The 21,429-nt window shown below is 43.6% G+C and overlaps 2 protein-coding genes across 3 annotated transcripts; one reads left to right on the forward strand and one right to left on the reverse strand.

The window, feature by feature from the left end:
• The first annotated feature begins 252 nt into the window (after positions 1 to 252).
• On the forward strand, positions 253 to 6,522 carry eef2kmt (eukaryotic elongation factor 2 lysine methyltransferase). The gene is made up of 8 exons (XM_013136158.4): positions 253 to 486; positions 583 to 645; positions 763 to 843; positions 1,154 to 1,255; positions 4,189 to 4,322; positions 4,406 to 5,232; positions 5,427 to 5,576; positions 6,388 to 6,522. The coding sequence occupies exons 1-8, from the start codon at positions 361 to 363 to the stop codon at positions 6,489 to 6,491; spliced, it is 1,587 nt and encodes a 528-aa protein (XP_012991612.3). The 5' UTR covers positions 253 to 360; the 3' UTR covers positions 6,492 to 6,522.
• Positions 6,523 to 6,585: 63 nt separating this feature from the next.
• On the reverse strand, positions 6,586 to 20,919 carry alg1 (ALG1 chitobiosyldiphosphodolichol beta-mannosyltransferase). Of its 2 annotated transcripts, XM_010904534.5 has the most exons (13): positions 20,597 to 20,919; positions 20,101 to 20,178; positions 19,371 to 19,474; positions 18,082 to 18,230; positions 16,432 to 16,521; positions 16,206 to 16,316; positions 15,668 to 15,789; positions 12,726 to 12,764; positions 12,130 to 12,189; positions 10,100 to 10,210; positions 8,090 to 8,204; positions 7,274 to 7,349; positions 6,586 to 7,011 (listed from the first exon to the last, which is right to left on the reverse strand). In XM_010904534.5, the coding sequence occupies exons 1-13, from the start codon at positions 20,886 to 20,888 to the stop codon at positions 6,880 to 6,882; spliced, it is 1,479 nt and encodes a 492-aa protein (XP_010902836.2). In that variant the 5' UTR covers positions 20,889 to 20,919; the 3' UTR covers positions 6,586 to 6,879. The 2 variants fall into 2 exon arrangements, with proteins under 2 accessions (XP_010902836.2, XP_019906194.2); XM_020050635.3 differs by lacking the exons at positions 20,101 to 20,178; positions 20,597 to 20,919 and having other exon boundaries at positions 18,082 to 18,288; positions 19,371 to 19,442.
• Positions 20,920 to 21,429: the final 510 nt, after the last annotated feature.

Raw genomic sequence — 21,429 nt, forward strand, 5'->3', positions numbered from 1 at the left:
AGCCCCTGAAATAAGGGGACTGTGAATGAACAGAAAACGTATCATACGAATTAAAGCTGTATGTCTGCACTTCAACGGAATCTCGGTTGTTTCACTTCGTTCAAAGCCAAAGTTGTGAACATTGTGTCAGTGTCTAAATATTTCCGGACTTAAGTGTATTTCTGTTGTAGACGTCTGCGAGGGGAAGCGATATCAACCTGTAGTCTTAACAAAACTACATTTACCATCACTGCAACAGGCGTAGTGCTTCCACAATGCGGAAGATGACAACTCCATTCAAATTAAATGCATGTGGCCAGCCGACGTTTTAATTTAATTAAATGTTAAATTACTTTATAATCGTGGTTTAAAATAAACGACATGTATCACTCTAAATATAATACCGGAGACACTAATGTTACTTGCGTGAAGAATAGAGCTGATGTTATATACAACTTCCAAAAGTGTTTTTTCGCTATGAGACTACTGCCCTCTTTCCCTTGGCATGTAAGTAGGGTTTCTTGCACGTTTTACTGTCTAAAACAAGTCTGCGTAATTAATGTACGCGTTAGGTAATAGAAATACTTTGTATGCTTTCAACAGTTCCTTGAAAAGGAGCTCGAAAACGACAGGTCATCGGAAATAATTTTGGAGATTTTGAAACGGGTAGGTCAAAGATCGCTATTGAATTATGTTAAAGCCATTCACCCAATTCTCATTTTCAATGTCGACCTGGCCAAAATAGAAGTGTCATCTTAAAAACGGTTTTTCCCTTTCTGACAGACATGCCTTCACCCTCTATGCCGAAAATACCCGCCATCTGTCAGATATAGGAGGCTGTTCCTCTCTCAGCTCATCAAAATTGTGGGTTCTTTAATTTGAGTATGAATTAAATTATAAACCGGTTGTTTTGAATCCTGAATGCAGATTGGCAATGCGTTGTGCCTTATGATAATATACAGTAAAAATATTAATTAATAGTGCCTTATGCTAATATACAATAGTAACACATGCAATGTAAAGGTCTTGTATGGAAGGAAATGTTTAAATACATTCAGGCCACACTGAAAATTCTTCCAAATGCCAGAATGTAGCATTGAATACCATCCAAATCAACGTAATTGTCCATGTGTTACAGAGACAGACATGATGACATACCTGTGTGTTTAAACAGCATGAAGCCAGTGAGAGTCATCCCCTGGATGAGCTGTATGATGCCCTGGGGAAGGTCCTGTGTGTGGAGGAGGGGAAAGAGTGCTACAAGTCCTATCTACTGGTACTACACACACCCTGTTCCTTAAACAGTCTATATTCCCTATAGCAGCCTTCTCAATATATAATACACTACTTTAGACCACAGACCCTGCACCCTATATAGTACACTACTTTAGACCACAGACCCTGCACCCTATATAATACACTACTTTAGACCACAGACCCTGCACCCTATATAGTACACTACTTTAGACCACAGACCCTGCACCCTATATAGTACACTACTTTAGACCACAGACCCTGCACCCTATATAGTACACTACTTTAGACCACAGACCCTGCACCCTATATAGTACACTACTTTAGACCACAGACCCTGCACCCTATATAGTACACTACTTTAGACCACAGACCCTGCACCCTATTTAATACACTACTTTAAACCACAGACCCTGCATCCTATATAGTACACTACTTTAGACCACAGACCCTGCACCCTATATAGTACACTACTTTAGACCACAGACCCTGCACCCTATATAGTACACTACTTTAGACCACAGACCCTGCACCCTATATAATACACTACTTTAGACCACAGACCCTGCACCCTATATAATACACTACTTTAGACCACAGACCCTGCACCCTATATAATACACTACTTTAGACCACAGACCCTGCACCCTATATAGTACACTACTTTAGACCACAGACCCTGCACCCTATATAGTACACTACTTTAGACCACAGACCCTGCACCCTATATAGTACACTACTTTAGACCACAGACCCTGCACCCTATATAGTACACTACTTTAGACCACAGACCCTGCACCCTATATAGTACACTACTTTAGACCACAGACCCTGCACCCTATATAGTACACTACTTTAGACCACAGACCCTGCACCCTATATAATACACTACTTTAGATCACAGACCCTGCACCCTATATAGTACACTACTTTAGACCACAGACCCTGCACCCTATATAGTACACTACTTTAGATCAGAACCCTTGGACACTATTCCCTATATATTATATTACTTTAGACAGCCCCAGCACCGTGTCCTGTATGGAACACTACTTTAGACTGTAGCCCCAGAACCCTACAGTATCTCACAAAAGTACTTACACCCCTCACATTTGTGTAAATATTAGATTATATCTTTTCATGTGACAACACTGAAGAAATGACAGTTTGCTACAGTGTAAAGTAGTGAGTGTACAGCTTGTATAACAGTGTACATTTGCTATCCCCTCAAAATAACACCACACAGCCATTAATGTCTAAACCGTTAGCAACAAAAGTGAGTACACCCCTAAGTGAAAATTTCCAAATTGGGCCCAAAGTGTCAATATTTTGTGTGGCCACCATCATTTTCCAGCACTGCCTTAACCCTCTTGGGCATGGAGTTCACCAGAGCTTCACAGGTTACCACTGGAGTCCTCTTCCACTCCTCCATGACGACATCACAGAGCTGGTGGATGTTAGAGACCTTGCGCTCCTCCACCTTCTGTTTGAGGATGCCCCACAGATGCTCAATAGAGACATGCTTGGCCAGTCCATCACCTTTATCCTCAGCTTCTTTAGCAAGGCAGTGGTGGCCTTGCAGGTGTGTTTGGGATCGTTATCATGTTGGTTTACTGCCCTGTGGCCCAGTCTCCGAAGGGAGGGGATCATGCTCTGCTTCAGTATGTCACAGTACATTTTGGCATTCATGGTTCCCTCAATGAGCTGTAGCTCCCCAGTGCCGGCAGCACTCATGCAGCCCCAGACCATGACACTCCCACCACCATGCTTGACTGTGGGCAAGACTCACTTGTCTTTGTACTCCTCACCTGGTTGCCGCCACACACGCTTGACACCATCTGAACCAGATACGTTCATCTTGGTCTCATCAGACCACAGGACATGGTTCCAGTAATCCATGTCCTTAGTCTGCTTGTCTTCAGCAAACTGTTTGCGGGCTTTCTTGTGCATCATCTTAAGAAGAGGCTTCCTTCTGGGACGACAGCCATGCAGACCAATTTGATGCAGTGTGCGGTGTATGGTCTGAGCACTGACAGGCTGACCCCCCACCCCTTCAACCTCTGCAGCAATGCTGGCAGCACTCATACGTCTATCTCTGAATATGATGCTGAGCACTTGCACTCAACTTCTTTGGTTGACCATGGCGAGGCCTGTTCTGAGTGGAACCTGTCCTATTCAATCGCTGTATGGTCTTGGCCACCGTGCTGCAGCTCTGTTTCAGAGTCTTGGCGATCTTCTTATACCCTAGGACATCTTTATGTAGAGCAACAATTCTTTTTTTCAGATCCTCAGCAAGTTCTTTGCCATGAGGTGCCATTTTGAACTTCCAGTGACCAGTATGAGGGAGTGTGAGAGCGATGACACCAAATTTAACACACCTGAGACCTTGTAACAATAACTAGTCACATGACACCGGGGAGGGTAAATGGCTAATTGGGCCCAATTTGGACATTTTCACTTAGGGGTGTACTCACTTTTGCTGCCAGCGGTTTAGACATTAATGGCTGTGTGTTGAGTTATTTTGAGGGGACAGCACATTTACACTGTTATATAAGCTGTACACTCACTACTTTACATTGTAGCAAAGTGTCATTTCTTCAGTGTTGTCACTTGAAAATATATACTCAAATATTTACAAAGTATCTGTGAGATACTGTGAGATACTGTATTCCATATATAGTACATATATAGTCCCCTACTTCCATATATATTTTAGACTGTAGCCCCAGCACCCAGCGTTCTGTATAGTACGCTACTTTAGACCTAGCATGCTGTATGAGAAGTAGGGGACCATTTCAGATAGAGGAAAATCCTTCTTAGAAACCAAGGTACAAATAAACAATGAAGTTGATAAAACCGAAAAAACTATAAAACAAATAGATTATAATCTAGAACGGTAGATCAATAGAAGTTTTAATGTGAAGACATAATGTGTATTATAACCTGTGTGTGCAGCCAGGTGGAGAGGCTGTGACGTTATCAGAGAGCGTATCAGTGATATCTGAAGGTACCACAGGCCTGGTGACATGGGAGGCCGGCCTCTACCTGGCTGAGTGGGCAGTGGAGAACCCACACCTCTTCAGTGCCAGGTACTGTGTGTGTGTGTGTGTGTATTCCTTTTTCTCTGTGCCCATGTCTCTCCTTGACATTCAATCTGTGATGTCTCCTACAGAACTGTTCTGGAGCTTGGCAGTGGCGTGGGCTTGGCCGGTATCACTGTGTGTCGCTGCTGCAGTCCCTCCCGGTATGTGTTCAGTGACTGTCACCTGAGCGTTCTACAGAGACTGAGGGACAACCTTCTGGTCAACGGACTGGACAACCAATGCTTTCCCAGAGTGTCTGACAGTGATGAGGGGAAGATGGCCAACCAGAACCGTCCCAGAGTGTCTGACAGTGATGAGGGGGAGATGGCCAACCAGAACTCTCCCAGAGTGTCTGACAGTGATGAGGGGAAGATGGCCAACCAGAACTCTCCCAGAGTGTCTGACAGTGATATGGGGAAGATGGCCAACCAGAACTCTCCCAGAGTGTCTGACAGTGATGAGGGGAAGATGGCCAACCAGAACCTTCCTAGACTGTCTGACAGTGAGGAGTGGGAGATGGCCAACCAGAACCTTCCCAGAGTGTCTGACAGTGATGAGGGGAAGATGGCCAACCAGAACCTTCCCAGAGTGTCTGACAGTGATGAGGGGAAGATGGCCAACCATAACCCTCCCAGAGTGTCTGACAGTGATGAGGGGAAGATGGCCAACCATAACCCTCCCAGAGTGTCTGACAGTGATGAGGGGAAAATGGCCAACCAGAACCTTCCCAGAGTGTCTGACAGTGGTGAGGGGAAGATGGCCAACCATAACCCTCCCAGAGTGTCTGACAGTGGTGAGGGGAAGATGGCCAACCATAACCCTCCCAGAGTGTGGGTGAGTGTGGAGGATTTGGACTGGGAGTTGGTGACAGAGGAACAGCTCAGTGTCATGGGAGTCAACATGGTCATTGCTGCAGGTAGGAGACACTCAATCCATGAGCTCATATTGATGTCCAGCATCTGCCCGTGGGTCTGGGGGAGGTAGTAGTTGTATCCTAAATCCATCACTGTGACAATGTTGTGGTTGTAACTGTTGTTGCTCTGGTCAGAAACAGTTGCTAAGTGACTTATAATGTAACTTCCATATGGACCCTGGTTTCCTGTGTTGTAGATGTGGTGTATGATCCTGATCTCACTGGCTGTCTGGTGAAACTCCTCTCTAAGATCTTAAGGTGTTCAGCCAATGGCAGGCCCCCAGATGTCTACATCTGCTCCAACATACGAAACCCAGACACATACAGCAGCTTCAAACAACATCTCGGTAAATTGTGTATAACATCATAACAAATGTCAGAACTAACCCAGACATCTTCAAAGTCTTTGAGGAACAGCTGGTTATAATACTCGCATTGTATTTCTTCATGCTATTTAAACAGAGTGGCAGAGATTCATGTCATGGAAGTAATTAATTGTATCACAAACGGAGAGGCAGTCTGGTGATTATTTCTCCAATAGGGGTATTAGTCTTGATGCAGCCATGTCATGAAACAAGCCTGAACCAGACAGGACGTCAATAAAACATTTACACCCACTGGCTGTCGGGAGGCTTTCCAGAAACTGTGGTGTTAGACTACAGCTATAATATTTTTTTCTGCCACTGTTCAGTGATATGAGGCAGAAATGCAAGGTACATCGAGTCGATGGTTGCAGTAAAGAGATGGCATGTGTGCCTGAGATCTAGCGTAATTCAGATCTGTCCAGAAAGTAGGTGTGGCGTGGGTCAGATGGCTGGGTCCACAGACCGGGTGTACTCATTCCAGACAGACATCTAAATGTCAGGACTCAAGTCTGTTATCCCTCAGAAGAAGACGAGTTGGGTTGTTTTCAGACGGTTGGAATCCTAGAAACCAGCCTACATATGGTTTGAAGAAAAACAGACCAACATGCTAGCTTTTATAGCAGGTGTAAACCTACATCTGAAAACAGAAGACTCAATTAGTACCACAAGTTTATTTTCCTAATGGTTCTGTATGAAACTGTTTTCCACAAGTCACACCCGTAGAAATCTGAATGAATGACAATGGACCACACCCTCACCCAGTCCATCTTTCTTTTTCTCCTGTTTCCCACAGCTAACGCAGGAATCCGACATGAGGTCATGGATGGTCCAGTTACACAGATCTTCCATTACAACAGACTGTTGGCCAACATAGAGTTGATTCAACTGTATATATGACATCAGCAGCCCAAATGACAACCTGGGTTTATAGGGCTGTGGTCAGTGGTGGACTCTAACAGGGTGTTATTTAGGACACAGGCAAAGCCATGTATTACAGTATTATAAAGTATTTATGTACATTCATATTTACATTTTGGAAACCATCTCATTCATACACATGGATTAAAATCTTTTTTAACAGGGAAATTGTTATTGCTAGGAATGGGAGGGAAGAGCCAGGAGAGGTTAGGACCTGGGGGGGGGATGTAGAGCCAGGAGAGGGTAGGACCTGGGGGGGGATGTAGAGCCAGGAGAGGGTAGGACCTGGGGGGGATGTAGAGCCGGGAGAGGGTAGGAGCTGGGGGGTGAGTAATTGGGCCCAGTCCAGGTCCAAGGAATGGGTAATTTAGGGTCCAGTGAGGAGAGGCAGGACATTCTGGTCCCAGTTCTGGTCCCAGCGCTGTCCGCCGCCGGCTTGGAGGTTTCTCCTGAACTGAGCCAGTCGTCCCTGACTGCCAGGGAAGTCCTGTAGCAAAGACTGGACACAACACTCAGGGTTGAGACACACGGCATTGAGAGACAACAGACAAACAAGACAGTCTGGGTTGTAGAATGTACACCTGCTGTCAGGTATTGGGTTTGTTCAAAGCTCTAAGAAATCTGTTTTATTATAAATTCACTGACACTAAAAATTATAAATTCGCTGAAGAACTGGTTGAAGTGTTTTGTGTAAACAGAGCTACGCTGCCACCTACTGTCTACTGAATGGAAAACATGATTAGTATTATTTCCCACTGTACCTTGAGCTGCCCAGCCAGTTCCTGTGAGTCTCTGAAGATCAGCCCATTCTCCTCATGCTTCACCAGCTCATGTAGACTACAGCCAAGAAAATAACAGCATTGTAATGACAGAGAACCCAACACCTAGACCCTTTCCCCAGCAACAAGCTTCTGCAAAGCCTAATGCATGCCCTGCAAAATGGCATCACTACTACTGGACAACCACCATTCTCCTCTACAATTGGTCTTGTTGTGGAAATTCTTGAACTGATGTATAAATGGGTTACTAGTTAAAGGACTGAGTCCCCATGTTTGGATGAGGAAAGGAATGTGGTAGAGAGGGATCTTGTATTTGCATAGGGGGCATCCTTGACCGGCACCAGCGGATTAGAGGGTTACTCGTAAATTGGTAAATCTGTATAACCCTTTAGTGTCTGTTGTTTGTCCAGACGCTGTGAGTCCTGCTCAACAGTTGATAAGGTTACCCATGTGGGGGAGGACAGCCTGTCCCTTGTGTGAAGCCCAGGATATGTGATGGAACAAGGGGAATGTGTTTTATTGACATAAGACAGATGGGCAGCATCTTACCACACCCCTTTTTCCACTTTAAGTACTGATGACTGTTCATGTATTAAGTTAGAGACTCCTCAGATGATTGTTTGTAAGAGTTTGACGCGTCTCTCTATTTGAAAGTAAACTTAATTATGCCAAGAGAATTTTGTCTCTGTACTTCCTCCTTTAAGAGTTCTGATCGATGACATTGCCATCACAGGCTCTCTTCTACTACAGGGCTACCACCACTCTCTTCTACTACTGGGCTACCACCACTCTTCTTACCAGTTGAAATGGATGGCACACACAGGAAGACAGCATCCAAACATGTCCACCACCTTCATAGGGAGGTCGAGACCACTGGACGACTTATGAAGACACACACCCAGATCTGCTGAACCTAGGAGAAACACACACCCAGATCTGCTGAACCTAGGAGAAACACACACCCAGATCTGCTGAACCTAGGAGAAACACACACCCAGATCTGCTGAACCTAGGAGAAACACACACCCAGATCTGCTGAACCTAGGAGAAACACACACCCAGATCTGCTGAACCTAGGAGAAACACACACCCAGATCTGCTGAACCTAGGAGAAACACACACCCAGATCTGCTGAACCTAGGAGAAACACACACCCAGAACATGTATATACACACCACAGAAGAAAATATAGGACCTACAATACACACACAACATAAGGCAACATCTTGGTAAACGGTTACTAAACAGTACAGGGTGGTCTTTATCAATAGAACAGGGTGGTCCTAACCAACATACAGTGGGGAGAACAAGTATTTGATAACCTGCAAAATCGGCAGGTTTTCCCACTTACAAAGCATGTCTGTCATTTTTATCATAGGTACTCTTCAACTGTGAGTGACGGAATCTAAAACAAAAATCCAGAAAATCACATTAATTTTTATTTTATTGCATGACATAAGTATTTGATACATCAGAAAAGATGTATCAAACTTAATATTTGGTACCGAAACCTTTGTTTGCAATTACAGAGAACGTACGTTTCCTGTAGTTCTTGACCAGGTTTGCACACACTACAGCAGGAATTTTGGCCCACTCCTCCATACAGACCTTCTCCAGATCCTTCAGGTTTCGGGCTGTCGCTGGGCAATACGGACTTTCAGTTCCCTCCTAAGATTTTCTATTGGGTTCAGGTCTGGAGACTGGCTATGCCACTCCAGGACCTTGAGATGCTTCTTACGGAGCCACTCCTTAGTTGCCCTAGCTGTGTGTTTCAGGTCGTTGTCATGCTGGAAGACCCAGCCACGACCCATCTTCAATGCTCTTACTAAGGGAAGGAAGTTGTTGGCAAAGATCTTGCGATACATGGCCCCATCCATCCTCCCCTCAATACTCCTTCTTCCTCCAAACACGGCGAGTGGAGTTTAGACCAAAAAGCTCTATTTTTGTCTCATCAGACCACATGACCTTCTCCCATTCCTCCTCTGGATCATCCAGATGGTCATTGGCAAACTTCAGACGGGCCTGGACATGCGCTGGCTTGAGCAGCTTGCGTGCGCTGCAGGTTTTTAATCCATGATGGCGTAGTGTGTTACTAATGGTTTTCTTTGAGACTGTGGTCCCAGCTCTCTTCAGGTCATTGATCAGGTCCTTCCGTGTAGTTCTGGGCTGATCCCTCACCTTCATCATGATCATTGATGCCCCACGAGGTGAGATCTTGCATGGAGCCTCAGACCGAGGGAGATTTACCATCATCTTGAACTTCTTCCATTTTCTAATAATTGCGCCAATAGTTGTTGCAACAAGCTGCTTGCCTATTGTCCTGTAGCCCATCCCAGCCTTGTGCAGATCTACAATTTTATCCCTGATGTCCTTACACAGCTCTCTGGTCTTAGCCATTGTGGAGAGGTTGGAGTCTGTTTGATTGAGTGTGTAGACAGGTGTATTTTATACAGGTAACAAGTTCAAACAGGTGCAGTTAATACAGGTAATGAGTGGAGAACAGGAGGGCTTCTTAAAGAAAAACTAACAGGTCTGTGAGAGATGGAATTCTTACTGGTTGGTAGGTGATCAAATACTTATGTCATGTAATAAAATGCAAATTAATTATTAAAAAAATCATACAATGTGATTTTCTGGATTTTTGTTTTAGATTCCGTCTCACAGTTGAAGAGTAACTATGAAAAACATTACAGACCTCTACATGCTTTGTAAGTAGGAAAACCTGCAAAATTGTTCTCCCCACTGTAAGAGGGTGGTCTTACCTAACAAAACAGGGTGGTCTTACCTAACAAAACAGGGTGGTCTTACCTAACAAAACAGGGTAATCCTCTGCCTCTAGCCAGGGAGTACAGATCTTCACATGCTCAAATCTCAGGGTGGCTATCATCTTCTTGTAGTGCTCCTTCTGAGGTCCCTTACCTGGTCTCACACACAGATGAAAGCACATGTCGGTTGAACGCTACAGGAGGGACAAGGCTTGTAAGTATGTTTGATCAAATAAACCTACCATTAAAATTATAGACTGATAATTTCTTTGTCAGTGGGCAAACATACAAAATCAGCAGGGAATCAAATAATTATTTCTCTCACTGTATATTTCATTGTAACCAAAACCCAGATGTGTCTCTGATGTGTTTCATAGGAAATGGCCCTAATGTTGAACTCTGATTCCATCCTTCCACACCTGTTCTAATGGGATCAACTACATAACTCTCATGGGATAAGGAGGACAGATCCATGGCTGTTATGTGGACTGTTTAATGAGAGGACAGATCCATGGCTGTTAGGTGGACTGTTTAATGAGAGGACAGATCCCTGGCTGTTATGTGGACTGTTAAATGAGAGGACAGATCCCTGGCTGTTATGTGGACTGTTAAATGAGAGGACAGATCCCTGGCTGTTATGTGGACTGTTTAATGAGAGGACAGATCCCTGGCTGTTATGTGGACTGTTTAATGAGAGGACAGATCCCTGGCTGTTATGTGGACTGTTTAATGAGAGGACAGATCCCTGGCTGTTATGTGGACTGTTTAATGAGAGGACAGATCCCTGGCTGTTATGTGGACTGTTTAATGAGAGGACAGATCCATGGCTGTTATGTGGACTGTTTAATGAGAGGACAGATCCCTGGCTGTTATGTGGACTGTTTAATGAGAGGACAGATCCATGGCTGTTATGTGGACTGTTTAATGAGAGGACAGATCCCTGGCTGTTATGTGGACTGTTTAATGAGAGGACAGATCCCTGGCTGTTATGTGGACTGTTTAATGAGAGGACAGATCCATGGCTGTTATGTGGCGTGTTTGACAACGTGGTAGTGTTAATTACTATAATCCAAAAATGTAGATGTTATGGTGTAGTTAGCTAGGCCTACCTATGGATTGGATGCAATTCTTGAATTACAATAACAGATGAGTTTGGTCGGTGTTCCATAAGTGAATAATGTGGGCACAGATGGGTTTTGGCAGTGATGACAGTTATGGATGTTTTAAGGCCTTGTGTTCATTAGATTTTCTACTTATTAGTATGTGTGTGAGGCTTTTTCTCAGTCATTTCAGCATCACACTCCGGTTATTGCTCTTTCGATCCGGCACCTCGTTCCTTCCAAAGATTTACAGGATCTGCATTCACTTTGTAATCCGGGACCTCTACATTTACAAATTAAGCACTGGGAACCCTCCCCATCTTTACTTCTGAAAGACTCATCCTCTCTGGGAGGCTTTTTTTTTATACACAGTCATGTTACTGATTAACCTAATTATTTGTCAGAAGTTCCTCCAGTTTATTTTTTAGCATTACACAACTCTTTGTTGCCCCTGTCCCAACTTTTTTGAAACTTGTTGCGGGCATCAAATTCTAAGTGTGCATATATTTTCCAAGAAACAATCAAATGTCTCAGTTTGAACATTTGATAGGTTGTCTTTGTACCATTTTCTATTAAATACAGAGTTTAAATGTTTTGTACATAATTGCATTCGGATTTGATTTACATCTGACACAGCATCCCAACTTTTCTGGAAACAAGGTTGTATTAGAAGATTTCAAAACGTTAAAAATAAACCTTCAAAAAACATGAAAACATGAGCAGAAATATTATATTTTATATCCAGTATTAATTGCTTATCTACCACACGTAATTTTGTTAGAAACTGGTGGGAAAATGTGCATGTTTTTATTATGCTAATTTCAGACTATAACAGAATGAAAGTCTATTGGACAAACAACTAGCTCATCAAATCAAATTCATTTCTAATGCCTTTTACAATAGCCTGTTTAAACACGGGCCTTCCAGTAACAGACCCCATTAAGCCGCTGTGGCAGTTCGTTTTGAAACATACCTGTGATGACACAAACCAATGAGGGAAGAGAGGCTCCAGCAGTCACAAACCCCTCATACTCTAATAGAGGAAGAACACAGTCAGTATTAGATGTTAGGGGTCCCAGATGGAAGAACACAGTCAGTATTAGATGTTAGGGGTCCCAGATGGAAGAACACAGTCAGTATTAGATGTTAGGGGTCCCAGATGGAAGAACACAGTCAGTATTAGATGTTAGGGGTCCCAGATGGAAGAACACAGTCAGTATTAGATGTTAGGGGTCCCAGATGGAAGAACACAGTCAGTATTAGATGTTAGGGGTCCCAGATGGAAGAACACAGTAAGTATTAGATGTTAGGGGTCCCAGATGGAAGAACACAGTCAGTATTTGAAGTTAGATGTCCCAGGAGGATTTCTATTCCAGTTATATTCACACTTTTCCTGCAGACCTGATTTTTTGTGTGCCAAACCCACTCCAAATCAAATGACAGATACATAAAATGTGTTAATTTAGATGTTCACATCAATAAATTATCTTTTATCAAACATAAGAGAAGCAATAAACACACAGTCATTGAAAGTGAACATGTGATTAAGGAAGTGGAACATTTTATTACCTTCCAGAGCCTTGAGCAGAATGGAGAAGTCCTCATCCTCTGTTGAACATAAAGAGTTAAAAGACTGACAGTTACACTGGAGTTAGTTACACTGGAGTTATGGTGGAGTTACATTACTGACAACTACCTACTCATACAGACAAAAGTGACTAGTATCACAGACAGGATGATACAGATGTTCAAGGACCATGTCAACGCACACATCACAGAGTGGATGATACAGACTGATGAGGACCATGTAAACACACATCACAGAGGATGACACAGATGGATGAGGGCCACGGCAACGCACACATCACAGAGAGGATGACAGATGGATGAGGACCATGTCAACACACACATCACAGAAAGGATGATACAGATGGATGAGGACCATGTCAACACACACATCACAGACAGGATTCATTGGGAATCAGCTGGTGTATATGTTGTGGATGAGGGGAAGGGAATCATGTGAGATTCAGCTGATGTATATGTCGTGGTTTAGGGAAAGGGGATGATTTGGGACTCAGCTTGTGTATATGTCGTGGCTGAGGGTAAGGGGATGATTTGAGATGATGTGTGTATGTCGTGGTTTAGGGTAAGGGGTGATTTGGGACTCAGCTTGTGTATATGTCGTGGCTGAGGGTAAGGGGATGATTTGAGATGATGTGTGTATGTCGTGGTTTAGGGTAAGGGGTGATTTGGGACTCAGCTTGTGTATATGTCGTGGTTGAGGGTAAGGGGATGATTTGAGATGATGTGTGTATGTCGTGGTTTAGGGTAAGGGGTGATTTGGGACTCAGCTTGTGTATATGTCGTGGCTGAGGGTAAGGGGATGATTTGAGATGATGTGTGTATGTCGTGGTTGAGGGTAAGGGGTGATTTGGGACTCAGCTTGTGTATATGTCGTGGTTGAGGGTAAGGGGATGATTTGAGATGATGTGTATATGTCGTGGTTGAGGGTAAGGGGTGATTTGGGACTCAGCTTGTGTATATGTCGTGGTTGAGGGTAAGGGGATGATTTGAGATGATGTGTGTATGTCGTGGTTGAGGGTAAGGGGATGATTTGAGATGATGTGTATATGTCGTGGCTGAGGGTAAGGGGATGATTTGAGATGATGTGTATATGTCGTGGTTTAGGGTAAGGGGTGATTTGGGACTCAGCTTGTGTATATGTCGTGGCTGAGGGTAAGGGGATGATTTGAGATGATGTGTGTATGTCGTGGTTGAGGGTAAGGGGTGATTTGGGACTCAGCTTGTGTATATGTCGTGGTTGAGGGTAAGGGGATGATTTGAGATGATGTGTATATGTCGTGGTTGAGGGTAAGGGGTGATTTGGGACTCAGCTTGTGTATATGTCGTGGTTGAGGGTAAGGGGATGATTTGAGATGATGTGTGTATGTCGTGGTTGAGGGTAAGGGGATGATTTGAGATGATGTGTATATGTCGTGGCTGAGGGTAAGGGGATGATTTGAGATGATGTGTATATGTCGTGGTTTAGGGTAAGGGGTGATTTGGGACTCAGCTTGTGTATATGTCGTGGCTGAGGGTAAGGGGATGATTTGAGATGATGTGTGTATGTCGTGGTTGAGGGTAAGGGGTGATTTGGGACTCAGCTTGTGTATATGTCGTGGTTGAGGGTAAGGGGATGATTTGAGATGATGTGTATATGTCGTGGTTGAGGGTAAGGGGTGATTTGGGACTCAGCTTGTGTATATGTCGTGGTTGAGGGTAAGGGGATGATTTGAGATGATGTGTGTATGTCGTGGTTGAGGGTAAGGGGATGATTTGAGATGATGTGTATATGTCGTGGCTGAGGGTAAGGGGATGATTTGAGATGATGTGTATATGTCGTGGTTGAGGTAGGGCTGGGCAATAAATCGATTTAATCGATTTATCGATTTTGTAGTGTAAAACGATTTTTATTTTGCAAACTCGAGTTTTTTGCCACAATAGTTTTTTCGGACTTTTCCGCGTTTCGTCCTTGTGCATTACCATAGATACTAAAAGAAGCGCGTAACACACAATCAAAACAACATGGCAGCGTGTAGTACTAGCAGAGAACTACTTCCAAAGAAAGGCACAGGAAACTCCGTAATTTGGAACTGGTTTGGTTTTGATGCAGCAGACAAAACACAGACGAAGCCTTGCTGCAAAATATGTTTCAAGGCTGTTGCTACTGGAAGCAGCAGTACAACAAATCTTTTCCAGCACCTGAGGAATAAACATTGCGAAAAATGGGAGAAGTGCAGCCGGCTCCGTAGCGAAAACAGCTCCTCTAGCACACCTGCTAAAAAGCAAACTACACTTCTTGAAGAGAAAATTTAAGCTACTGTGAAGTTGTTGCACTTTTGCTTAAACCTGGGTTAAACCTTGAAATTGTTGAATGACAGAGCCTCATTTACTTTTTGTTTTGGGATTCTACACATTTTAACTCTTGAGGACAATCATAGCAATAAAGTTGCACTTTTGACACTATATCTGATGTCTGCAGTCATTTAAGTGCATTGAAAAAAAAATCGGAAATCGAATCGAAACTCGAATTTTTCTTTAAAAAAATCGAAGATTTTTTTTTTAGGCAAAATCGCCCAGCCCAAGGTTGAGGGTAAGGGTATGATTTGAGATTGTGTGTATGTCGTGGTTTAGGGTAAGGGGTGATTTGAGACTCAGCTTGTGTGTATGTCGTGGTTTAGGGTAAGGGGTGATTTGAGACTCAGCTTGTGTGTATGTCGTGGTTTAGGGTAAGGGGTGATTTGAGACTCAGCTTGTGTGTATGTCGTGGTTTAGGGTAAGGGGTGATTTGAGACTCAGCTTGTGTGTATGTCGTGGTTTAGGGTAAGGGGTGATTTGAGATGATGTGTGTATGTCGTGGTTGAGGGAAAGGGGATGATTTGGGACTCAGCTTGTGTTTATGTCGTGGTTGACTGGAAGGGGATGATGTGTGTATGTTGTGTACTGACCAGTCCAACTGGTACTGCTGATCAGTAAGGCGGGTCGTCCTGAGGTCAAAGTGACAGAAAGGTCACTGGCGTGGCGACCTGTAAACGCTGTTCTGTCCATCTCTTCGGCGGCATTCTCTCCACTGTAATAGACAGTGGTTTTAGGATGTGTTGTTACATGTCTATTACATGTCTATTACATGTCTATGATCGTTACACTGGAGCCTCAGCTTTCTTAACACAGGGGTTCAACTGTCACTTCTCATTGAGTATTTCAAGTCAATGGAAGTATAGCAATCTTTGCAGCCAGTAATCATGTCTTTAAAACAAGAGAGGCAGAGTCTTTACAGCCAGGCAGAGACCTTTTTACAGCCAGGTCTGACCAATTTTTATATCTTTTTTTATTTCACCCTTATTTAACCAGGTAGGCCGAGTGAGAACAGATTCTCATTAGCAACGGTGACCTGGTCAAGATACAGCATAACAGCAAAGACAACATAAAATTACACAAGTACATAAAATACACCAAAATGCAGGATAATCTAAGTAATGAACTCACCATGCTTGGAACTGGAGGTGGGTCTTAGCCAGCCTCATGAACAGATCATGCTGGAGTTCTACTGGAGTCTCCGTGAATATAGCCGGGGGCTTATCATACAACGTGGTGGCCCTGCAGGACAGGGTGGAAGGCATTGGCATTACATTTCAGTACAAGAATAAAGACATGACAACCCAGTTCCTGGAGAACTACCCTCCTGGAGGTTTTAACTCTAATCCATACTAACTTGATGTTCCAGTTGATCTGCAGATCATCCTTCATAGCATTGGTAACACACAGGTTATGGCTGGAGAAGCGACCAAACAACCTCTCGTACCTGGCAGAGTCAGGAAACAAGAGCGTGGGTCCCACGAAATGAAACAAACACTTCTCATTGGACAAATACAAGTCGGGGTCTTTCCAACTTGGGCTGTTTCATTCAGTTTGGTTCCTGGTGAATTATCACACACACAAACACTGCATCCACCCTAGTCCCTATATAGTACATTACATCCACCCTAGTCACTATATAGTACACTACCTCCACCCTAGTCCCTGCATAGTACACTACATCCACCCTAGTCCCTGCATAGTACCCTACATCCACCCTAGTCCCTGCATAGTACCCTACATCCACCCTAGTCCCTGCATAGTACCCTACATCCACCCTAGTCCCTGCATAGTACCCTACATCCACCCTAGTCCCTATATAGTACCCTACATCCACCCTAATCCCTGCATAGTACCCTACATCCACCCTAGTCCCTGCATAGTACCCTACATCCACCCTAGTCCCTGCATAGTACCCTACATCCACCCTATTCCCTGCATAGTACCCTACATCCACCCTATTCCCTATATAGTACCCTACATCCACCCTATCCCCTATATAGTACCCTACATCCACCCTAGTCCCTATATAGTACCCTACATCCACCCTAGTCCCTATATAGTACCCTACATCCACCCTAGTCCCTATATAGTACCCTACATCCACCCTAGTCCCTATATAGTACCCTACATCCACCCTAGTCCCTATATAGTACCCTACATCCACCCTAGTCCCTATATAGTACACTACATCCACCCTAGTCCCTATATAGTACCCTACATCCACCCTAGTCCCTATATAGTACCCTACATCCACCCTAGTCCCTGCATAGTACCCTACATCCACCCTAGTCCCTATATAGTACCCGACATCCACCCTAGTCCCTATATAGTACCCGACATCCACCCTAGTCCCTATATAGTACCCTACATCCACCCTAGTCCCTATATAGTACCCTACATCCACCCTAGTCCCTATATAGTACCCTACATCCACCCTAGTCCCTATATAGTACCCTACATCCACCCTAGTCCCTATATAGTACCCTACATCCACCCTAGTCCCTATATAGTACCCTACATCCACCCTAGTCCCTATATAGTACCCTACATCCACCCTAGTCCATATATAGTACCCTACATCCACCCTAGTCCCTATATAGTACCCTACATCCACCCTAGTCCCTATATAGTACCCTACATCCACCCTAGTCCCTATATAGTACCCTACATCCACCCTAGTCCCTATATAGTACCCTACATCCACCCTAGTCCCTATATAGTACCCTACATCCACCCTAGTCCCTATATAGTACCCTACATCCACCCTAGTCCCTATATAGTACCCTACATCCACCCTAGTCCCTATATAGTACCCTACATCCACCCTAGTCCCTATATAGTACCCTACATCCACCCTAGTCCCTATATAGTACCCTACATCCACCCTAGTCCCTATATAGTACCCTACATCCACCCTAGTCCCTATATAGTACCCTACATCCACCCTAGTCCTTATATAGTGCCCTATTTCAGACCAGGGCCTTATGAGACACTTGTCACTGACCACTGCGCCAGCCAGACGATGGGATGGTTGGGACCATGTGAAAGGGCCATGATGGTGTAGCCATAGTTGTGCCAATCAATGGTAAACTGGGAGCCTCTCAGAGCACACACAAGCCAAGTCACGGCCATGCTGGGCAGCCCTGGAGGATTCTGGGAAAGGAGAACATCTTGGGTGACCGTTGGTCAGGGGTGTACATGTGCTATGTCTCTAGTGTTAGAATAGGGAACAAAACAAATAGAACACACATTACAGAACAGATAAAGTTGTGCTCAAAAGTTTGCATACCCTTTGATAATATGTATATGCACAGTATGTACCATTTGTAAAGAAAACATGAGGGAGTAGGCAAAACACGTTAAAAAAAATAAAATAAAACATTTACTTACCCCTGTTCAAAAGTCTGCATACCCTTAGTTCTTAATACTGTGCATCAATGACAGCATGCAGTCTTTTGTATTAGCTGTCTAGGAGGCCACGAATTCGTGTGGTTGTGACCATAAAGCTCTATTTTGGTCTCGTCACTCCAAATTTCAGTGTGCCAGAAGCTGTGAGGCGTGTCAAGGTGTTGTCGGGGATATTGTAACCAGGCTGTTTTGTGGCATTGACACAGTAAAATATTATTTCTAGTGACTCGACCATGCAGCTCATTTTTGTTCAAGTATTGTTGTATTGTGCGCGTTGAAACAACCACACTGTCTTTTTCCAGAGCAGCCTGTATTTCTCCTGAGGTTACCTGTGGGTTTTTCTTTGTATCCCGAACAATTCTCTTTTTTTTTCTGCTCAGTATCTAGCCTGCTCAGTGCATCCATTTGAGAGCTAACAAACTCATTGACTATTTATACACAGACACCAATTGCAATTTAAAAAGCCACAGGTGTGGGAAATTCACCTTTAATTGCCATTTTAACCTGTGTGTGTCACCTTGTGTGTCTGTATCTAGGCCAAAACAGTCAAGGGTATGTAAACTTTTAATCAGGGCCATTTGGGTGATTTCTGTTATCATTATGATTTAAAAAGGAGCCAAACAACTGTGATAATAAATGGATTCATATGATCACTATCCTTAAATAAAAGGATTTAAATGATTTGCATGATCAGTCATATTTTATAAATCAATGCCAAAATGTCACAATTTCTGCCAGGGTATGCAAACTTATGAGCAAACCTGTACAACACAAATATATAGAACACAATAGAAGAGGACATAATACAATAAGTATTGTACTATTGAATACATACATGCCTGAGAATAAACACACACACACAATATATTATAGACTCATGAATACCTGCATAAGAATATGGGACTGCAGGTCCATGTTCAGTAAAACCAGGAAAAGCTGCAAAGACTGAAGAATCACCTTGGTAACATAGGTCATGACCCTAGGACCCACTGGAAACAGATTTGTTCAAATAAGCACACTTGCATTGACAACCAATAGCATAGACAGTATTGAGATTAGATTATGCATTGAACCACAGAACCAGCAGATATTTCTGGTTGTTCATTAAGGACAGCTGGGGGATATGAGGGATGTACTACTAACTTTTCTCAGTCTCCTCCAGTTTTAAATTTTAGGAGGAGATGAGGTCCTGGTCCACACCTGCGAATTACCTGGTTTAGGGGGCCCGTTGCTGTCCCTGTCCTTGTCCACCTGGTCATACTTCTGACCTAGTCTAAAATCAAATAGACTCTGGATTTAGCCCAGAGAAATGTATGTATTATTCCAATTGGACTCTTAATATCTCACCCGGCACAGCCAAAAGAGGACTGGTCACCCCTCTGAGCCTGGGTCCTCTCTAGGTTTCTTCCTAAAATTCAACCTTCTTAGGGAGTTTTTCCTAGCCACTAAAATCCAACACTACTGTTGTTTGCTCCTTGGGGTTTAAGGCCGGGTGTCTCTGTAAAGCACTTTGTGACAACTGCTGTTGTAAAAAGGGCTTTATAAATACATTTGATTGATTGATTGAGCTGCCTAACTCATCATTATGGAGTTGTAGTATCTTGCTTTAAAGTACCTTGGATCCCACGGACCTCAGATATTGGGATGATTCTGATCCTCTCATCCCCGCTCACATCCCGGTGGGGCGTGGAACCTGACGATAACAGCACTGTTTCAGTCACAGCTGAGACTAGACAACCAGGAAAACATCTGAGAATGTAGTCCATCTGCACCTAGTTCAATGGTTTCTTTAAATGAGAAACCACTTTTTTGTTTGACAAAACCACAGTTTAGCTTCCACTGTCACAGTTCCCGTTAAATTGCCCATACCTCGTTAGCTCTAATCACCCAATCTAGTTTAAAACATGATGGTTTTAATAAGATGAAATTGCCAGCTACCACCCATGACATGGACAACTTATTATCACCCAGTGGCTTGATATTGCCCATATATACATACTAGTCCCACAGACTAGTCTCGTTCTACATACAAGGGTGACCAAACATATCTTTGGTTTTGCAACGTGCGTTTTTGTACATATAACACAATCGATCACTCTTCATCTATTTACCAAGATATCCAACAAACGTGACGTTGTAGCCGTGTTTGCTGAGAGAGAGGGAATGGTATTGCATGCGAGGGCTGCGTCCGATATCCCCCAGCACCAACACACACACGCGCCTCTCCGTCAAAGCATCTCTTCTCCGCAACTTCCTTAATATCTGAGTCGACAAAGTGACTATAATAATGATTAACAGCAAAGTCCATAGTGCGTTTAAACTGGTCAGGTAAACCCCTGCCAATAATACGAAAACCAACAGTGAAAGCGTAGCTACACTCACGGATGTACCGGTATCTGCCATGTTTGTTGTGACTGATGACGTGGCGCAATGTGACCGGTAGTTGTGCTGTGCTGTACAGTGACTTAAAGGGCCGGCGCCAGTGCTGGGATGGGTTTTTCAGAAAATATTCTCAACAAATTCAGGCTTTCCTGAAAGTAATCATCAGGTTAAGTAAAGCGCAACCAACCCAACCAAATGTTTTGTTCTAGTTAACATTCTAGAAGCCGTGTTGACCAATAATATTTTAGCAGCCGTGTTAACCACTAAGATTCTACCAACCATGTTGACCACTTACCTTTGATATCTTTCTGAAAAAATACATTCATATAAATGTTGAAAACAGTTGGGCTCTACATCACTGAGGGATCTGATGGAATAAATAAGTGCGTTTGATGCAAATTATAACTGCACATTTGTTGTTTATCTACATAGATTTGATCCCGCACCAGCAGGCTCAGGAACAGTTTCTTTCCATCTACTGTAACCCTGCTGAACTCTATGACCCATCACTAAACACTTCTGGTAAGATGTTAACTGCATTTCGTTGTACTGTAGTTGTATC

The sequence above is a fragment of the Esox lucius genome, chromosome 11 (genome assembly GCF_011004845.1).
Source record: "Esox lucius isolate fEsoLuc1 chromosome 11, fEsoLuc1.pri, whole genome shotgun sequence".
In the NCBI taxonomy this organism is placed as follows: domain Eukaryota; kingdom Metazoa; phylum Chordata; class Actinopteri; order Esociformes; family Esocidae; genus Esox; species Esox lucius.